This window comes from Haliaeetus leucocephalus, unplaced genomic scaffold, assembly GCF_000737465.1.
Source record: "Haliaeetus leucocephalus isolate CR32 unplaced genomic scaffold, Haliaeetus_leucocephalus-4.0 Scaffold577, whole genome shotgun sequence".
NCBI lineage: Eukaryota > Metazoa > Chordata > Aves > Accipitriformes > Accipitridae > Haliaeetus > Haliaeetus leucocephalus.
In genome coordinates, this window is record NW_010973013.1 from 3,747,013 (window position 1) to 3,767,934 (window position 20,922).

Sequence of the window (20,922 nt, forward strand, 5' to 3'; positions counted from 1 at the left end):
TCAAAATAGCTATTATTTCTGTGTCCAAATTGGCATTTCAAGATAGATACAGCAGTTTCCAAGTGCTTACCATAAGTTCTGGTTATAACCGAGGGGAATTAACGAATGCTCATGAGATTACCGGGGGGCTCGTGTTGGACCCTGGCTCTCATCGGTGGCTGCCGTATTCTTGCACGGCGTGGGGACGGTACAGCCTTGCATTTGGGTTTGGTGGGCTGCCACTGAACGTGATTTTGAAGGTTTGCATCAGTTTCTGACCATCTCCTTTGTTGCAGACCAATAAAGCTAAATGGGTCCAGTCACTGGAATGACTCCAGATAAGAAAGCTGAAACGCCAGGAGCAGAAAAAGCTGCAGGACTACGGCAGTGTCACGGGATGGGAAGCTTGCCCGACGCAGGTGATGCCGGCAGGCCGAAGGCCACCGTGGTGGACAGAGATTCGGCAGACGACGAGCTCACAAATTTGAACTGGCTGCACGAAAGTACTAACCTTCTAACAAACTTCAGCCTCGGAAGTGAGGGTCTTCCGATCGTTAGCCCCTTATATGACATTGAGGGCGACAGTGTGCCATCCTTCTCGCCATCCTGCTACCAGAACCCTGAAAAAAAATCCTCCACTTCCAAACCCCCTTACTCTTTCAGCCTTCTCATTTACATGGCAATCGAGCATTCCCCCAACAAGAGCTTGCCAGTCAAAGAAATCTACAGCTGGATCCTGGAGCGCTTCCCCTACTTTGCCACAGCACCCACCGGCTGGAAGAACTCGGTCCGACACAACCTCTCCTTGAACAAGTGTTTCCGAAAGGTGGAGAGAAGCCATGGCAAGGTGAGACCTGGCGGGAGGGAGGTGGATCAAGTTTGAAATTCAGGGGGAAATGGAGAAGGCTCTGTTGTTCTCAAGGACTTTTTGGGTTTTGTGGGTTTTTTGTTTTGTTTTTTTTTTCCCCCTCCGTGTCCTCTACACTATTTGCAGCTGGAGATGGTTTGGAAATGCCACTTCTGACAAATCACAGGATGACAAAAGTCACTTGGTTTTGTTATTTAGCGCTGACCTGGGTAGAGCTAGCTGTGGTGCATCCTTTGAAAAGCTGGCTAACGTGCTATTGCAAAGGACCCTGTTTCCGCTTACAGTTTTGTTAGCCGACAATACCCAGCCTGAAATTCCAGACATCTGTCTTGGGATATCTTTTTGCTGAAGCTTCTTAATCTGGTGCAGTCTCTATTCTCCAATGCTGAAATTTCAGGGTGTGTTCCTCCTTCCCTGCTTTTCCAGCATGGCCGTGGCTACGATCGCACCGGGAAGCAGCAGAGATTGTGGGATGCCAAGCAGCTTCCCCGCTTGGCTAGCACAGGTGTTTCCCATTTGGGTGCAGATGTGGTCTTCTGCAAGGCACCCTTGCTTGCAGGCATGCTGCATGTACGCGGCTGAGTGTTTCTCAGTCTAAAAGTGACTCTTTTGCTTGTGATCTTCTTTTACACTTAGCAGAGCTCTAGCTTTCCAGTAACAATCTTAATTCCTGCATTTAATGTACTGTATTGCTTTAACCTCTGTCATAACCTAACAGTGTGTGTCTCTGCGTGGTGCAGGCACAAGCTTCACTTCTCAAAGTCGAGGATACTCATTTCGGTACAAATTCTTTCTTCTTCTGAATTGCATGATTTTACTAGTGACTTCCTTCCTCCCTCTCTCATTTCCCATCCCATTCCTCAAAGAGCCGTCTCTGACTTAAATAAACCAACAAACCGCATACCAAAAGTCAACAAACAAATCCCGGACCCGTATGCGTGGAGGTCAGCCTAAGCGGTAACAGGCTTGTTATCAGACGTGCATGCAATGCCTGGCGTGCTTGACAGCCTTCGCTGTCGATAGAGGTCCTGGAGCCGAGTGGGCATCGGGGAGGACTGCCTTGTACCGGTAGGACTGAAAGTCACCGCTTCTCAACGCGCCTGCTTTTACATTAAATTGTTAGGGTGTTGTTTTCCCAAGCAGCAGCTTTGCTCTGGAAAAAAAAAAAATTACTTTTTGCTGGTGCGTGGCAACCCAGTAACTCCCCCATAGCCGAGTCCTGCCGAGTGTTAGGATGGGCTTTTACTGTGGCTCCAGTGCTGTAATGGAGGAACTGAGATGCTGCAAGCTGTGCCTGCGTGAAGGACGTGGATCTGAGCAGCGACCGCGGGTGGCAAAGGTGCCCTTAAAGGACTGGGTGGCTCTGTCCAGGAAGGGAGACACGAGTTTTGGAAGAATTAGGGCAGGGAAAGGGAATCTCCTAAATGAGTGTATGAGTTCCTGCTGTCTGTGCATCTGCCCTTTAAAGCTCAGCTGTTTCCAGCCTGGAAACCCTCACAGTTTAGGAGTTACTAGTCAAACCTCATGTCTTGGCATTTGGGCGACAGGAGCTTGAGACTGGTCCTCTGCTTACCCTGGCAACTCGACCAATATTGCTGGGCTCAGCAGATGGCTCGCTGCTAGATGTGACATCTCTAGCAGGAAAAACATAACACATAATAGCTACCACCAGTACCGATAAGGTGATGCTGATGTGCTCTGTCAGCATTTTCACAGGGCTCCAGAGACTGCACAGCTCTCTAATTCTTAAGAACAGAAACTGCATTTACCAAAAAAAAACGTCCCCCAAAAAGCCCCTCCTGAACCTTTGTCGAAGCTTCCCCATTTCCAACAAATTAGTTAAATCTTTACCCTCTGCCCTGCTTAGAAGAGGACCCGATGAGGGTACTGCTCCAAATTCTTCCTGCAAAATAAGTCCGTGGTGCGCAGCGTCACAGAGTTGATCTGGCAGATGACGGGAACGCTGCAGACCCCTTCGGGTGAGCTCCTCAGGTGTCACTTCTTGGAGCAAGCAGCGGTAGCCTACAAGCTCATTTTGCTGATCGTGTTGCCTGTAACCATGTGCTAGCCACGTCTCTTGGTGCTCCTCTGAGAAGGCAAGGTAATTTTGTATTTTCTTCCTTTTTTTCGTTGTTAATGGCATCTTAATTGTGTCTCAAAGGGAGCACGTAGCCAGCTCTCGTCTATCCCAAGTGCTTGTGGAAGCAGAGAGGCCCATGGCACGTTGCATCAGAAGAGCATGGTTTATTTTGTAACGTCAGGGTAAGAAGGGTTTTAAAGCCTTTCAAATGAATCTGGGCTCTTGTATTGGAAGAGCGTAAATGTCTGACGGGAGGGGAGGGTCTGTGCCCCCGCATTCTGGGCAGGCTGCTTTCTGACACCTCCTGGGCTATTGCCGTCGGCTCTCAGCTACGAAATCATCGCCTGGAGCTCTGGCAGCAAAAGTAGGAAGAGTGTCCTCACGTTTGCCATAATGCTGGTATTTTGGTTTGGACTGGGAGCACACTTCAAAGTGAATCTTCTGATTTTTCCCCGCTTACCCCACATGAGCTGGCACTGTTGCCGAAAAACTCGGAATAAAGAACTTATCGACACCAATTTAGTGTAGATAAGCAGACACTTCTTTATTGACGGCCGGGTGCGCGGGTGAGTCCTCTCACGAACCATGCACACCTGAACACCAAAATCATACACCTTATATTGAACTTATTCATACATATTCATTAGATTTCTGAGAAATGTTATGCATATTCATTAGATGTCTGGGACGTTATTAGCATACGTAAATGTCCTTTACGCAGGCGCAGTGAAGGTCTCTGGTGGTCTTCAGAAGCCCTCTGGTGGTCTTCCATAGTCTTCCTCACTTGTCCACTTCTTGACCTCTCTTAGGTGATTCTGCGCAGAACGATTCTCACCATCATCTATATTAGTTTACATAAAAATGCATACTATGTCTATTCTTAAATTTAACCTTTCTAACAATTGGTCCTTCAGTCACACCATCTTATTAATATTCTTCTGTTAAAACAATCATTGGTTAATCTCACTTAACTCTACTGACTGGAATCCTCGATAATTAGATCAAGGTGGGAAGGGTAAGGGGTTCCCAAGCAGCAAACTGGTGTCCATAACGGTTTCCTTAGTTTCCTAAAACAAAACACTACAAACCAACAAATCTTTGTCAAAGTTTCTGTGGTTAACTGATTTCAGACAATACTTGAATTCTTATAGTTACACATAGTACATTTTCTAAAGTTCCTAAGTTCCTATGACTACATTTCAAACTTAACACTCCCATACCTATGCTTCACAATTTTCTACTTCTTAATCAAACCAAGCTCTTTTATATAATTAGATTTTAATTTCTTTATCAAAATATTTGCAACAGCACTGCAGGGCAGTTTTGGGACCCATGAACTGCATTTGTTTTGGCTGGTGCTAACCTGGAAGAGGTGCTGCAGGAGTGTGCTTGCTGTGCTCTGATTGCTCCTGGACATTGTCCACAAGACCCTGCTAGAGCAGATCCGAGTAAAACATCCAAGGCACGTGCCGGTGACCCCTCAGCACCAACTTTCTCACTCCGCAGAGCTGTTTCTACCGAGCTGCACCACATCTTGTTGCAGATGTAGCTGTGGATGGTCATTCTGTTTGCATGTATATTTTTATCAGCCGGCTAAATACCTTTAGCCTGCCTGTCACAGGAGGCTGTGGCCGTTCAGGGGTCTAGGACAGCATTCAGCAGAGACTGGGGGAAGGCTGTCCTTGCCTGGATCGCTGAAAAATATTGTATGTTATGGTTTTCTTTTAATGAGTTGAAGGGCACTGAAGGGAAAGTAACTGCCTTGAGATGCCTTATAAGCCAGCACTGCAGTCAAGAGGAGGAACTTCTCCTGCCATGGAAACAGGATGTATGTACGTCACATCTCTGCTAAAATATACATTACCCTTTCTGTATGCACATATTGTGATGCTGCTGTTATCTCAGTGGTTTGTCGAGGTTTATCCCAGGTGACAGACTTAACAGCTGAAATACCCCTTCTTATTACAGTTGCAGTTGAGCTCATGTCTGCGGTCATCCAGACAGACGAGATTTCTATGATTCTATTTCCAGTGGTTCTCTGGTAATGGTGGTTGGGAACTGGAGCTGATGAACAGCAAGGGGATGATGCTGGAGCCTGTCCCTGGGACACCTTGCTGTGGCCCTGGTGCCCCTGAAGATGTGGTGGTGTGATTGTGGGCCAGCGATCCTCAGAAGATATAGCTAATGCTCTTTGCATCTTAAGTACTGTCACGCAGCCTTGGGGTTGGGGGGAAAGAGGTCTGTAGTGGGAAATTGCTTTTTTTGAGGGAGCAGTGTCTGATATACAGCACAGGAGGACCCGAAATGAAAAGCAGTTTGGAGTTGGAAGCCCTGAAGGGTATCCCTGCTCTTTGTTGGACTTTTTTTTTACAATCATGGGTTTGGGGATTTTTTTATTAATCGATACCACTGGGGAGAAAAGATGCGAGGAGGCAGGAGTGGCATCCACGTCAAGCATCGATTTGGCATGCCACTGCTTCCTCTGGAGGTTGGGGGAGGGGGGACAGGGCTTGAATATCTTCAACAGATCTCCCTTTCTTCTTGGTAGATATGTGTTTTAGGGTTTTTTTTTCTTCTTTTAGGGTTTGTCTTTTTTTTTTTTTTTTTTTTTTTTGACAAGAGATGGTGGTAAACAGTTTGTGTGGCTGTTCAAATATTCAGGCAAAGAACGGGTCCCATCTATAAGGCTGTAAAGATAGGAGAGAGATGTCTATTATCTGATAAACCTCTTGGTGAATATACAATATACATCCATGCACACCCTAGCTGAAGTGGAAGCAGCTGGTGAGAACTGCCCATACCCGACGGAGCCGGGGCTGCTGCCCAGGGCTGAAGCTCACAGAGGGCTTTCTGCTGTGCAGGGACGGGTGCTTCAAAATGCAGGAATTATTTTCCTTCCTTTATTTGACTAGATAAAATCCTACAAGTCAAATTAGAAATGTTAGAAAGATGCAGAAAAGATGATAGACCAAAAAATAATCTCAGAACAATATAACTGCCCCCCTCATTTTGAGATGGAGAGTCAAAACGGTCTGGTGGCCACTCTGTGCTGACTCTGGAGGGATGTTTCCCTAGATGTTAAATAAAAGTTACACCTACATTTCAGCTAGCACATCAACAGTTGCCCCACTGTTGATGAGATATAGTAACCTCCAAAGGCAGTTTAGCATTTTAGATCATCTTAGGCTTAGTCTTTGCTAGGAGAAATGGCACAGTCTTTTTTTGTTGCCTGTGGTTAGACCGCTGGTTTGTTCTAAAGCTGGATGCATCTGCGTTCTATAGGATTTCCAGCTCCAGTTGTGCATGGCTTTTCCCCTAAAGCACGACACTAACTTCAGACCTGTGTTGGATTTCCACTGCGTGTCTTTGCCAAGCAGCAGATGCGAGCGGAACGGCGCACAGGAGCAGCCTCGTGGGCATCGTCTCTTTTGCTCGATGTCTGCTTTTAGTAGAAATAACGGTGGGTGGAAGCGTGGTTTCACATTACATCTAACCCAATCTAACCACCCAGAGAAGTCGTCACCCTGTTTATGGCCTCTTGCGTCGGACCGAGTGTCTGTACGGCTTCAGGCTGTGCCCCAGTTTGGCTTGATGTTGCAATCCTTGTGTTGGGTTGTCAGGGCAGCAAGCTGGTGGGAATACATGGCTGGGAAGATGAAAGAGGGAAACTAGCCCCATTCTGGCTGCAGGCCCCAGCTGAACCGAATTAGGTGTGAAGTGGAAGTCCTGGCCTAAAGTAGCAGTTAAAACAGTGTAAAGCAGTGGTTTGCTGGTCAAGGGAGTTCTTGCTGCTCCCTGAGGGCACAGCCTCAAAGCTGCCAAAGGGAGGATACAATTTAAAAAAAAGCCAGACTTCGGCAGGGTTGGGATGCTGGGGAAAGGGTCTGGGTCTGGGAGAGGTGCAGGAAAGGGATCAGGGTGTCAGTCTGTCACTGAGATGAGGGATGAAGCCAGTTGGGAGGATAACCCCCGGTAGTACCTAACCGGCTAAATCACCCTGCCAGCCACCATGGCTGCTTAATTAAAGGTAAGCTTCTTGATGGGTATCTTGCAGAATGTCCTCAGTTTTAGCATGAAAAGATGAGTATAAGAAAGATTCAGGTTAAAAAACCAAACAAACAAACTCTGAGAGTTGCTGCAGCTTGGAGATCTTTATGAAAGGCAGTGGCTTCAACTAAAATGATGGAGCTGCATCTCTTTCTCAGCTGGAGCTCTCCCTGATTTTGAATTTTCACTATTGATAGCAAAATATTTCCTCTTTTCGGGAAATGCCCCATGACTTAAATAGGACCACAGACTTGCATGCTTTGTGGGTCCTTTTCAGTCTTAAGTCATGGAGTATCCATCCCTAAAATGGTATTAATACCCCCTCGATACTGGCAGGAGGAGGCCAGCTGGCCTCTGTGGGCTCACAGGAGGTGCCCCACGAAGCTTGGGTGTCTGCTCTGAGACTTGTCCCCCAAAATCCTCTAGAAAGATCTTTCTGTTCAGGTGTAGAGCTGCCCCGTCCTTCTCCCATATGCGTGACCGCTCCTGTAATGTCTGTTTTACCCCCCAAAGCCTGGTGCCGCTACCTGTAGAGCTGTCAGCTGACCTGTCAGGTCAGTGATTAGAGAATTGTTTTAACTTTTCCTATTTAATTTTCCTCTTTATGTTGCAAGAATTAGCAGGCTCAAAACCCAGTTGTTTTCTTTATTTAGTAAATATGTGAAGAAACACTTGAGAGGAGCAGGATGTGCTTCATCTTGCTTAACTTTCAGCATATCAAATTTAATATCAAGAATGACTGGCACAGTGGTGCTTACATTGTTAGGTGCATCAAAAATACATTGATTAGGTTTTCAGGTTTTTGTAGCTGTGCATCCGGCAAGATGCTTTTACAGGATGGTGTAAAGTCAAATGAGTATGCGGCCATATCCAAGCGAAGGGAAAGGTGCTTTGGTTTCTTAGAAACCTGTTAATCAAAAGACTGCTAATCAATTCACTGATGCCTGGGCAGATCCTTAAACTCACAGCTGTATTTACCAAGTGTTAAAATAAGGTTCACAGCTTTCAGTGGACAAACGTGAATGGAAATGGGGCTTTAGAGAAGGGGCTTCAGAGATGCTATCCCAAGCTGCCAGATGGGTGCTTCCATCCCGTATAACGAGGGTCTCGGGACCATACGCTCAGTTTGGGAGCATCTGCTTTCCACGCAGGCGATGGAACTGCCTGAGGACGATGTACATCGGCTGTGCAGTGATGGATGCCTACGTCACTGTGCTGTGCTGCTTCTTGGGAATATTAAATTAGAAATGACTGTAACAGCCTGGCCCTTGGATTTTCTAATTTGCAGTACTTCTTCCTTGCAGGTGAACGGAAAAGGTTCGTTATGGTGCGTTGACCCAGAATATAAACCTAATCTTGTCCAAGCACTGAAAAAGCAGCCTTTTCCCTCAGCACTTGCATTTTATACTCCGCCAGCGTCACCACCAAGGTAGGTGAATTTTCTCATCCACGTAGGGCGTGCGGTTACGTTACTCCACCTAGCCGAGGAAATGCCCACGCAGATGTTGATGTGTTGTTACCGGCTGCCACCTAAGAGAAGAATTTGAGTGGGTCTGACGAGGCAGGGAAGTGTAATGAGCTCAGGCTTCCCAGATAGCAGATCTGGGGTTTGTGTTCGAGTCATCTTCATAACTGTGGGAGAGTTTACAAGAAGAAGGTTGGGGCTGTGCTGGGTGCTTGTGGGTGAGCCCAATTTCTCTGGGGGGCAGGCAGTCCTGGGAACTGGAGCAAAATCCTCCTTCAAGCACAGTTCACCAGGACTGATCTAGGGTGCCTGGTGCTGCTAGCTTGTAAGGAGGTGTGTGTCTTCTCCTCTAAGTCACTCGTCTGGATATAAAACGTATATATTCTGTGCTGTTGTCAAAACCAATCAACTTTTCTACAATCTGAAGTGCTTAGAGAGGCTTGTCTAAGAGACGGGTGGTTTTCTCTGAGGCTGTTAAAAGCATTTTGCAGCAGGGATTGGAAGAACAGCCTTTACCATAAACATACTCTGAGGTGGAGCATGCAAGACTGCTGAAATCAGGGCTTCCTCATCTGACACAGTTTAAGATTAGGCAATAGGTTTTGGAGAATGTGAAGTCAACATCATGTGGTCTCTGTAGAGGAAGAGGAACGGCAGCTGGGTCAGCCTACAGAGGTGGGACGGAGAGGAGGAGGAGGACAGAAAGCAGAGGAACATGTTGTTGGTGAGCTCAGTTCTTAGGTAGGCACGTGGCCGGTTTATCTAGTTCAGCAAAGAATTTGGGTGAGATAAGAGATAACTAAGGTCTCTCTACATTGCCCTATGCCTTAACCTTACTGTGAGGAGTTTCCTTAACAAACAGGAGGAACTGGGATTACTGGAGCAGGATGTAAAACTGATAACATTGAGCAGACCTTTCTAAGGGTCCAACGGGACATTGACCCTGGGAGCTGGCAGCCCCGTGCAAGCTTTAGCTGTCTGGCAGCGGCTGAAGATTTTGTGGCATGGGCCACTTTTGCAGTTGGGCTGGTAACCTACAGGATGTAACAGTGGTCTCTGACCTTCCAGCCGTCTTGGGCTGTAAAGGGTCATCTTGGGTTTGAACAAGCCGGGCAAAAGTGTCCTGTTTTCCAGCTTTCTGCTGGAACGGAAGCATTGCTAAAGTAACCCTGGAAGTGTTTAAATATTAAGAAATAGTCAAATTGGAAAGGATGAGATGGCTGGTGGTATCGTCAGGCTTTGTTTTATGGGAACAAAGATTACTGAAACTACTGTAACCAGACTCTAGATGATGCTTTTATGGGCTTTAATGTTTCTACATAAGGGCATGGACTTCTGTTTTTCGGTACAACTCGAGTGAAGGTTTGGTCCTTGAAAGCTTTGTTAACACTGTGTCTACGTTAACGCGGTCAAGCTTTAAAATTAGAATAATACAGATGGGAAGGCACCTCTGGATGTTGTCTACCCAGCGAGAGGAACAGAGGATCAAGACAGACTCAGCCTAGGGCAGGTGGTTCAGAGCCTTGACCAGTTAAGCTTTTAGCATCTCCAAGGTCTTCAAGATTAGTCCGATGATACAAGCATTGAAGTATGATTTACCTAGCTTGTATAAATACAACGTACTGATATTGGGTGTAGGGAAGGAGAGATTTTATCTGAATGCTGAAGTACTTGCAAGATCAGGATTTTAATTTGAAGTTGTTGTTTTCGGTAACCTTTTTTCCTTCACTGAAGGACTAGCCACACTTGCCAACAATCACAATTACAAGGAAATTCTGGTCCTAATGAAGCCACATGGCAAAATTCCCACTGACTTCAATATGTGAAGGGTTTTACAGTGCTTGTATTTATAAGGACAACAAAACAAAAGCAACATTTTAAGATACTAAACTTCTCCCTAATGAAAGCTTGTTTATTTTCCTTTAATAATAAAAAACATTTGTATGACTTTCAGTCATGCACAGAAAAGCAGATCTGTCTTTTTTCCCCCTCCACATTTAAAAATTCTTGGATTAGATTTAAATTCTGGCCTAATTTTGGGGAATGGCCCTGAAGGGGCTGCCTTGTGTGTGGAAAGAAAGAGAAAGCCCAGAGGTACAGCTGGAGAGAGGCTGGCAGGGGTGTCCAAATTTAACTACAGGGTGATGCTAGAATTCGCCTGCAAGAGTCTCTGAATTTTTCTGTGGGAGGGCTAGTGTTCACAATTATTTTACAGTGTGTTCGCAGGGAATATAGCTATCATTCAGCAGGATTTTAAAATAAAATTTAAGGTGTTAGTTGGAGCAGAAGCTTTCCAAAACTGTAATCTGTGTCTAGGTACACTGAATTTTCTATTATCATAGATGATTAGCATCACTGGTGCATTTTATTTCTGCACAGCTTGTTCAACAAGTCAGTGCAAGGCCCCTAGCTGCATTCTGTTTCTAGTACTACATGTATTCTATCCCTGGGCTCTGGGGATGGCCAGGGTCCTCATCTTGCAAATACCTTATGCATATGCATAGCTCATAGCTTGTCTTAATCAATACTGAGCATTAATTTGCTCTAGGAAAGCTCTATGTGGATATGATTCTTGAAGGATCTGAGCTCAGACCAAAGGATGAAGGTGTTTGGCATCTCTTTGTACAATTTACCTGCAGACTGCAGAGCCAACCATGTTGGGGTGGGTCCACTGCTTTCCTTATGACATTTTTTTTTTATAATTATTTTTAATTTTTTTCCCCCCAGTTTTGGATCTGTTCCCTTTGCACTGCATCACCCTTACAAGAAAACATACTAGACAGTGAACTTGAGTTTTGCACATGTTCATGTTCAGCTGCGCTGGATCTTTTTCCCTTCGGTTACCACATTGGGAGATGCTTAAATATTACTCTCCTTTTCAGTAGCTTTGGTTACCCATGCCAGGCAGGCTGCAGTGCTGCAAGAGCTCCTTATGTAGCTTGGATGATGCATTTCAAGCCACCTTGCTTCAGTTTTTCCCTCCTGCACTGTACCAACCTTTGGAGCTGTTACCAATGGCCAGCCGAGTTTGGAAAAGACGATGGCAAGTTGGAGCAGTGAGAGTATTAAACGGGCATCCCTCATTAACAGCTGTGCAAAGTAGCTGATCTCAGGGTTGTTGAGATGTGTGCAGCCACAGCACTGGCCAGTAACCAGTGAAAAATATTTTCTTCAAAATTCAACTTAAAAGAATGAAGACTTTAGTTTTAAAAAGGTATTTTAAAAACTGAAGTCATTGTTTGGGTTTTAATTAATGATATAGACAAGTAATTAAAAAAATGTTAAGTACTTAGCAGCTTTGTGATTTTGGGGGGATTTGTGGCTGTTCTTTATTTTGGAAAATAGAGCTGCCTAAATGTGATAAATATAAAAGGTAAACACACCTTAATGATAGAAATCACCCTATTAATCCCATGAGGTTGCTGTTACAGGTTGTGCTTGAAGAGTCTGCTCATCACTCTTCAAATTCTTCCAGTGATACTATAAAAGATGCATGTTGCTATGTTTCATGCTATTTTAACAGTGGTGTACTATTTCTGTTGTATTTATTTCTAACTGTTTGCTAGTATATTTATAACGAACTGAATATTTAGGACTGGGAGTGTAGCAGAAAACCATGCGAAAACTTTAACCTGCCCTTTATTCTGTAAAGTATTAAGCGGTACTATGCCAGGTGCAAAGCTGGTCTGATAACGCAAAAAGCAGACAGCATCACCAAAACATCCCAACTTCAGATAACTTTAAAATCAGCAGATATCTTGGTTTGGGCTTTTTTGTTCTTCCACAGCTTTTTGCACAACACTACCTTTTGTTATTGTTAAACTCCAACCACCGTTTCGAAGAGCAGACGGACACAACTGGTCCTTACCTATTCTGTTGCTCCTGGGCTCTTGAGCATCCCTGTATAAGCTAATGTTTTGTTCACATATAGGTTTTACTTATGTATTTTTAGTATCTTTATTTAAGATCCAGCCTTTAGGCAGTGTCCTGGTATTGGCTGGGGTAGAGTTAATTTTCTTTCTAGTAGCTGGTATAGTGGAATGTTTTTGATTTAGTATGAGAAGAATGTTGATAACACACTGATGTTTTCAGTTGTTGCTAAGTAGTGTTTAGACTAAATCAAGGATTTTTCAGCTTCTCATGCTCAGCCAGCGAGAAGGCTGGAGGGGCACAAGAATTTGGGAGGGGACACAGCCAGGACAGCTGACCCAAACTGGCCAAAGGGGTATTCCATACCATGTGACGTCATGCCCAGTATAGAAACTGGGGGGAGTTGCCCTGGGAGGGATCGCTGCTTGGGAATTAGCTGGGCATCGGTCAGCAGGTGGTGAGCAACTGCATTGTGCATCACTTGTTTTGTATATTCCAATTCTTCTATTATTATAATTATTATTTTCTTCCTTTCTGTTCTATTAAACTGTCTTTATCTCAACCCATGAGTTTTACTTATTTTTCCCCGATTCTCTCCCCCATCCCACTGTGTGTGGAGAAAGTGAGCGAGCGGCTGCGTGGTGCTTAGCTGCTGGCTGGGGTTAAACCATGACAGGCAGCTACATAAAATCTGTAGAAGTTAGTCTCACTTGACAGCAAGACTTTTGCTTGGGGTGTGTGTTTGGAGGTGTTTTCCAAGTGCTGCTGATGGCTTATGGTGCTACATAAACCAATGTGTCAAGCCATTTACTGAGGTCAATAGAAATTGCTTGCCCGCCAAACTGTGGTGATTGGGTTGGGTTTGTTTTTACTTTTCTATGATCATTGTATTGTGTCTACTATACTTTGTACAAATTATTTGGCTAATTAGGGCTTCGCTTTGACCTGTTGAATTTCTTTTCAGTAGGTCAGCGTCCCCTCACTACCTAACTTCAGTCCTTCAGCAGAATCATGGCCGATCTCTCAAAGGTAAACATTAAATTTTCTTTCATTCTGCTCCCCTGGTTTTAGTTGCAAGCATGTACTGAAGCCCAGCTGATGTTGTGTATGGACCTGGTCTGAAGGGTCTGCTAGATTATGAAAAAAAATGATGTAGTAGAACGCATGTGTATTAGCCGCTTGTGTATTAAATTTAAATCCATAAGATGAATTTCAAGATGTAATAGGGGCCATCTTGTTCTGCCAGCAAGGTATTTAGTAGACACATCACTCCCAAGTATGACCTACTTTAAGAAAGAATAGTTAAGTAGGAAACAAATGTGAAAGCTACGTATCTCTACACTAGTTTTATTGCTTACCAGGAGCTGAGAACAAAAGGCAGCGAATTTTAATGTATAAAGCTTATGGGATGTGGCCACAGAAGTCCCTTAAAGTTGGTTCTTTGATACAGGTGGGTGGGAGAGCATAACAGGATTTGCAGGGCAATGTAGAACGACGAGTATCCTTCAGATGAGTATTTCACAGCTGTGTGGTACTTTTCACTCACTTGCCAAAAAGTTGGGCGCAAGCTGGTGTTATTGCCGGTGTAGTTATGCAGGAAGACCTAAGTTCTGGATATTAACCCAGTTAACAGAACAGCCTCCTGATGTCTGTTTAGTTTAAGGTTCTCACCTTAAAAATTGCAAAATGTTGATTTTAACTCTTGGGAGAGGGGAATAGGTTGGGTTTAATACATGGACTCTGAATACAGGCCTTGATACTGTAGGCTGCAGTGCTGCTCCTCAATCAAGTTTATATCCCTCTGTGTTTCCTACACTAGCAATGAAGTAGGCGCAGGAGAAGACAAATCGCGTCCACAGCCAAAAGCTTTTATGTTGTATAAATATTATTTTAACAACAGTCACCAAAACTTGGTGGAGAAAGATTGGATCGGACCGACTTGCGCTCAAGATGGTACTGTGGATGAGCGATCTCTTCTAGCCATGGCAGGAACTCAGCAGCGTGACACATTTCCCCGTCTAACAAGTCAAACGCAGTTGTCCGTAGATGATGTTTCAGAAGGTGCCCATCCCTCCTGGCTATCCCCGCGGTGGCTGGCAGTGCTGTTAGGGCAGTTGTTTGGCATTGCTACTGAGAAAAAATGCAGGTTTTGTTTGTTTTGTTTTGTTTTTTTCCTGTTTATTTTCAGGGAATCCCTGCTGAAGTGCAGCACTGCTTGTCTTGCTGGTGTCCCCTTCCTCAGCCCCCTGGGATCTACCTACTCTTACAGGTTTTAACAAGCATTAGAGTAACAAGGACTTTGCCATAGTTCTGTCCTAGGGATTTCTACTTTTGCTTTCCACAAGGGAAAATAGCCAGCCAGATTCAGATTTAAAAAAAAAAAAAAAAAACAAACAACAAAAAAACCAACACCTGAATTTAAGATGGAAATCTGTTTTTCATTGACAGTCAAGTGCAAATAGAAGTAGCAACAGCTGTTGAACAGAAGATGGTTACTTCCTTTTCCCATACGTACTTTTTTAGAAGTTTTCTTCATTTTAAAACATTTTAGTGGGCCTTGGTACCAGGAGGGAGCTAGACAGCATGCTGGGTATCGCAGCATTTCTTTTGAAGAAGCCTGTTGAGCACAGGTCTTGCACCTCACTACTAAAACTTAATACATTGAAGGCTTGTCCTTGTCAAAAATAATAATTTTTTTTTTAAAAGTGCTGAGAAGTGACTTGTGCTCAATTTTTAAAAGGCTGATTCCAAGAAAAAGTGAGCATGTGTTAATTTGTTGTAAAGGCATGTTGTTAAAGCTCTTTCAAAAGGATAATGGAAGGCCACCAACAAAGTAGGACTTGAGCAGCATAGCAGACATCCAGCGCTCTGGTTTTGCTAGCACGGTAGGCTTTGAGGTGAGAAGGTTGCTTTCAGTTTTTGGCCACAAACCAGAAACATTGGTTAGGCAGCAATGTCAAGGTTTTTTAGAGACCAAGCAGCTGCCTGGTCCACAGATGATAATTACCATGCATCCAGACAGAGGTTTTTTATGGTGGTACCTGGGTGGCGAGGAAGCATCCTTGGGTGGCTGGCTGCTGCAGGGCTGCTAGATCGGGGATTCTCAGGGCTTGTTAGAGAATACACAAAATCCCCCTCCTCTTAATGATTTTGCTGGTGCGTCCTGTGACGGGTTTGGAGATTGCCAGTCTGATGGTAACTATTCCAATTTGCTACACCGGAGGTGCCAAAATGATGACTTATATCTCCTCTCATTTAATTTCTGCACCTTGGTGAACCTGCTCAGCATCTCCCTGGCATTAGAGACAACCCATTAATGTTCCCGGGGTCACACAGGGCAGCTGTTGTGCATATGAAAGAATTCCTTGTAATAAGGTGCTTCCTCAGCCATTCTGCTAGGGAAGCATAAATTTGGGAAATACTCCTCTGTTGAGGAGAGCAATCACAAATGAAGCCAAAGCACATTAGCGGTGACACAGAGTTCTGCGAAGAAGTCGCTGCAGAGGCGTCTCTCCTCTTTCGTTGGGGGTACTAAGATGCAGAAATGCTCTTTGCAGGTAGTAATTCTCTGTTGCATTAATACCTCTGCTTGTCAGTTCAACAAGGCAGTGCTTATATACCAACATCAGATGTTAAAATAAAATGTCTGTGATAGCAAGCAAGGAATGGGAATATTTCACTTTCTGATTATGGTAATGGAGGAAAGTAACTCTTCATGCCTTTTTTTATTTCTTTTTGTCAGTTGGATACATATGACTTGTAAATTCAGGGGCTCTATTGCTGCCAAAGACAGACAAACCGGAATAATAAAAAATAATCTCATGAGTGCAATGGGATAGACCTTAAAGTATGCTGGTTTTAAAATGAGACAGTGAAAACAAGGGGGGAATGTGTATGTTTTATAACCTGTGTTGGAAGCAGCAGCTCAGTCCCCTTCCCATGTTGGTCCAACATTCCCAAGGTATCATGTTATTCAAATTTCTCCTTGACCAGGGATGAAGTTAGGGACAATTATTTAAGATAAGGAAGCCAAACTGACAATTCTGCAGTCCCTCTCCCAATACTAACTCTCCCCTCAAATTCAGTAATATAGTTAATGCATATAATGGGGTGGGGGGAGAAACAAATGCCATCCAAAATTGCTGATGTTTCACTTCAACAGTTCCCACCCAAGTTCCAGTTCAGCAGGACTGAGAGCCCGTTCTGCTCGCTGCTGGTACCTTCCAGCATGTTGTCTTCCAGCCCCGCTTCTCCACTCGCTGCTCATGTGTGTGTACATACATACATACATATGTACACCTTGGATGTGGTCTTTTGCTCTGAGACACCAAGGCTCTTGTGAGAGCTGACTGTCTCTTTGCTCCTCTTTTGCCTGGTTAATCCACCATATCTATTTCTTATATATTTCTCTCCTGTATAAGGAGTATTCATCATCCATAGCTGAAATGAGCAAAGGAAGACCTTGGATTTCCTTTTTTTTTTCTTTTTTTTAAAGTACATAAGCGTGTTCTGAAATGAGTGGGAAAGGCATGCTTGTTTCTTTTCCTTATCACCTGATTCTGGTTAGAGATGTCACTCTTTGCCATAATATCCTTAAGGTGCCCTTTTTGAGATGTAAGCAATCCACTCTGGCCAGTGAAGGATGGCATTTTACAGCAGCGCTTGTCACCGTAGCTAAAAGCACCACAGTTTACCTAAACCTTTTTAAGTGCCTATTTATTATTTAGATCCCCATGCTTTCTAGATCGAGCAGTTCAGTGCCCTTTCCCCCCTCGTCTTCTCAATGTCTTCCGTTTGACTTGTCGTTAGCGTGAAAAATACTGCTGGAGGAGAGAGGTGTGCTGAATTAGTGCTGCGTTAACGGGCACGTTCGTTCTCAGCCTTGCATATTCACATAACCAGGGTATGAAGCTGCTGAGATGCTTTGCTGTGCCATATGCATCATCTTTCTTAACCGGTACAAACAAAAGCCACTTGTTGATAAGTATAGCAACAGCATCGTCATATTGAAAGTCTAATTAATGTCACTGATTCTTGGCTTCAGCTTTGGTAAGTGCAATGTGAGAATTCAACTTTTGAATATCATAGTTAAGGTATGAGACTGTTCTATAACCGTACTGCACTGTACAAGAGTCATGCTGTGCCTGAATTTGTACATCTCCCCCCCTCCCCTGCTCTTTATTGTAGGCCAATATATGCAGATATATATTCTCTGTATGTTCTAGGGACCTCATTTTGTCAGGCTGACCCGAGATCTAATGTTTTCCTGTTTCTCCTTCACAGAATCCGATATTGATGCTGCTACTGCAATGATGCTGTTAAATACTTCCATTCAACAAGGGATGTTGGACTGTAAGCATAAGCCATTTTACCCTGTTTTTCTTCTCTACCCAGCAGCTAAATGTTTTCTCCATAAAGTTTCAGGAAACGAGTATGGTCTAGTTTCCAGATAGTAAAAGCAGTCAAGAAGAAATTCTAGTTTGATTATTCTTTCTGCTAGCATTACAGAGTTTTATAGAACCACCTTCTTTTTTTTTTTTCCCAGTTAATTTTGTTTTTTCTGCAAAGTTCTTCCCCTGCCCTCTTTGTGCTAGATGGTAAAGAGTTTCTTAGCTACTTCTCTGTTTCTTCAGCTCTTAGTTGTGATTAGCTGAAGACTGTTGTCCTCTGTGGGTGACAGTAAATGTGCACAAGATATTACAACTCTTAAATCCTCACGTTTAGCTTACTTTACAGTCAACCAGCCATAGTGTGCTCGTTTTGCAGGTGATCTCGTCGGAGTATTTGCTTACTGACAAATCTCATTTTTAATAGGTGAGAAACCTCAGCCTCTGAAGACACCGAAGAAGAGGAGTTATGGCAGTGCGTTCAATCCTCCCAGTTCCATAAATTTGCAGGAGAGCGATTCCGCGGCCACCAATATCGATCCGAAGGAGGATCACAACTACAGTGCCAGCAGCATGGGTTCCCAGCGCTGCGCATCTAGGTCCAGCGTGTCTTCCTTGTCCTCCCTTGACGAGGTGTATGAATTTATCTCCAAGACCAGCCATGACGGAAGCGATGGCAGCGAAGGATTTCACAGTGAAGTGGATACAGACGTTGACTATGAAGATGATCCTCTTGGAGACAGTGGCTATGCATCACAACCTTGTGTAGATACCTCTGAGGAAAGTCAGCCTAGCAACAAAGCACTCAAGGAGTTATGTCAAGAAATTGATGAGGAGTTGAAAGAAGCAGCGGGGTCTCTGCTCCACCTCGCTGGCATCCAAACGTGCTTGAGTTCCTTAATAAGTACTGCAAAGACCCACTGTCACAAGCAAAGAAAAAAATAGTATGTTTGTCAGTGTTGAATATATACATATATTTTTTTTAATTGTGGCAATACTCTTCTACTTTTACCCTTCACAAGGGAGATCAAAGCCATAAGAGAACTCATTGCTTTTTTATTTTTGGCGCTAACTATAATTTAGCCATTTATTTTTAAATCACTGCCTAAAAAGAAAAAAAAAATATTTAATCTTCTCAAATTAGAAGAGATGCATGACTTGTGAAAACCTGAAAGCATACTTCTTAATGATCACTTTTTAATTTTTTTTTCCTTTTTAATAGTTGATTATTTGTTTTTTCCAGAGATATGTTTGTTCAGATGCACATTGTGGATGATATTTACATCTCTGCTGGCCCCATCTGCAGAGGTGAATTTTGCCCTAAGGGCTCTGACTTCCATGTAAAGGATTAAAAAGGAGGACAAAAAAAAAAAACAAACAAAAAAACGGGGGCGGGGGAAGGTCCTGGCCTCACTTGCCTCCTCCCACTTGTCCTCTCTTCCCTCTTCTGAGAAAGGTCCCAGTAGAAACGCTGGGGAAGCGACTCCAAGTGGCTGCAGTTTTCAGCCCATCTGACACAGTGGCTGAAAACCCGTAGCGCTCCAGGAGCTGCTTTCAGCAAGATGCCAAGAATCTCCGGGAATAGTGGGGATAAGGGGGAGCTGAGGTGGGTACCACCCGCAGATTTCTTTTTTTTTTTTTTTCTCCTCCTTCCCCTAAATCTGCTGTGTGCAGGTCAGATACCTGAAGGCAAACAGGTTGGGTTTTTTTCATCTTAAGACAAATTGTCTCTTTTTTTGTGGGGGTGTGTGTCCTTTTCATGCAGATGCATGCACACATACATACGTGCACCTTGGATGTAGCCAACAGTGAAAGCTGCCACTTGCCAAGTTTGATGTTGTCCTCGTGTTATCACCGCTGTTGAATATGTAGTAGCTGCGTAGTCCTGCAACATCTACCCTTCTGCTCCCCCGTACCAATTCGGGGGGAAAAAAGAGCCCAACAGTTGTTGGTGGTGACAACGTGGACAAGGTGGAGGCTTTAGGTGGCGAACAGCTGCTGGAAAGGGAACGTCTTACCCCCTAAACTGAGACAAAATAGAATAGCTGCCTTTTGGATCGGTGAACCCTGAATTGTTTTGGGGGTTTTTGCCCCTTCCCCTCAGTGTTCGTTGTTTTTGTCACATGGGCTGTCCTTACCTTTTGTTTCCCAGATCACTGTGCCTTGTGCTGTGTGAACCCTATCAGCCTGCTGCCGCGTATGGGGCATCTAACGGCGTTAGCCTTTGGATGTACATCATAGCTCAGGAGGACCTCTCTGTTTCGGGAAGAAATTCCTCCACAATTCATTTTTGCAATAAGCGAATCTCTTTATAGTTCCCAGACATCCTTCAGCCAAAAATGTTTTAGTGGTATGGTGAACTTTTTTCCTCTTTTTTTCTTTTTCTTTCTTTTAAAATCAGTGGTGATTGCTTATATCTTCCTGTAGATGATGGCTTGCTTTTTTTTAATTTTCTGTTCAAAAATGGGTAAGCAGTTCTGTTGGAGTGGGTTTTAACAGTACTGTATGTATAAGGATGCCTTAAGTCTGTTGCAGAATTGTATACAACTATCGAAGGTCATCTTTCCTGTTTCTGAAAGGTAGCATGATGTGCCATAAACGTTCTCGCTAACACGGGAAGCTATTGCTTCCAGCCGGTGTTGGGCAAGCTGGTTGAAAATGAGGAGCAGAGCTACCTAGGAAGCCAGTGTCCACTGTTTTGGTTGTTGAAAACAGTGCTGGATTCAGCCAAAAGTTAACCTTTCCCTAACGGGGTATTTTTCTGGCTACTTGGAGGCCTTTCTTAGATCAGTGTGGTTGGGGGTTTTTGGTTTTTGTTTCTTTTTTCTTATTTGTCAGTCTCTTCGTGAATACTGCCATAAACTCTCTACTTTAAATATGAACACAGCCATGCTGCTGAAGGTCTGTTGCTCTGAGGGCCTCTTCCAGTGCCTCTTGAAGACAACGGTGGTGCTCCCGCTGACTCAATGGCTGTTGGATCAAGCCTGAAATATTTGAGGTTCTTTGTATTTTGGAATTTAAAGCCAATTATGTTTTTTTTTTTTTTTAAAGCACAAACACTAGGAAAAAAAAGTGGTTTGGGTTTTTTCTCCCCAGTTTTTTTCCAGTACTTCAGTTTTTAAGAATAATTTTCTTCCCTTTCAAGAAATAAATCACTCTGCTGCATTCCTGCTTTGTGTGAACACCCGTTAGCCTACACCCGTAACAGGGCAACATGTGTGCAGAT

General features: G+C 44.0%; 1 protein-coding gene across 2 annotated transcripts; it reads left to right on the forward strand.

The window, feature by feature from the left end:
* Positions 1-274: 274 nt before the first annotated feature.
* FOXN2 (forkhead box N2) lies at positions 275-19,344 on the forward strand. 2 transcript variants are annotated; one of them, XM_010577765.1, is made up of 5 exons: positions 275-826; positions 8,279-8,403; positions 13,274-13,338; positions 17,593-17,661; positions 18,124-19,344. In XM_010577765.1, the coding sequence occupies exons 1-5, from the start codon at positions 290-292 to the stop codon at positions 18,639-18,641; spliced, it is 1,314 nt and encodes a 437-aa protein (XP_010576067.1). In that variant the 5' UTR covers positions 275-289; the 3' UTR covers positions 18,642-19,344. The 2 variants fall into 2 exon arrangements, with proteins under 2 accessions (XP_010576067.1, XP_010576068.1); XM_010577766.1 differs by having other exon boundaries at positions 13,277-13,338.
* Positions 19,345-20,922: the final 1,578 nt, after the last annotated feature.

Coding starts and splice junctions, on each gene's coding strand:
- FOXN2 (XM_010577765.1), top strand. CDS start 290: ATGGGTCCAGTCACTGGAATGACTCCAGATAAGAAAGCTGAAACGCCA. Junction 8,404..13,273: donor CCGCCAGCGTCACCACCAAG/GTAGGTGAATTT, acceptor ATTTCTTTTCAG/TAGGTCAGCGTCCCCTCACT. Junction 13,339..17,592: donor TCATGGCCGATCTCTCAAAG/GTAAACATTAAA, acceptor TCTCCTTCACAG/AATCCGATATTGATGCTGCT.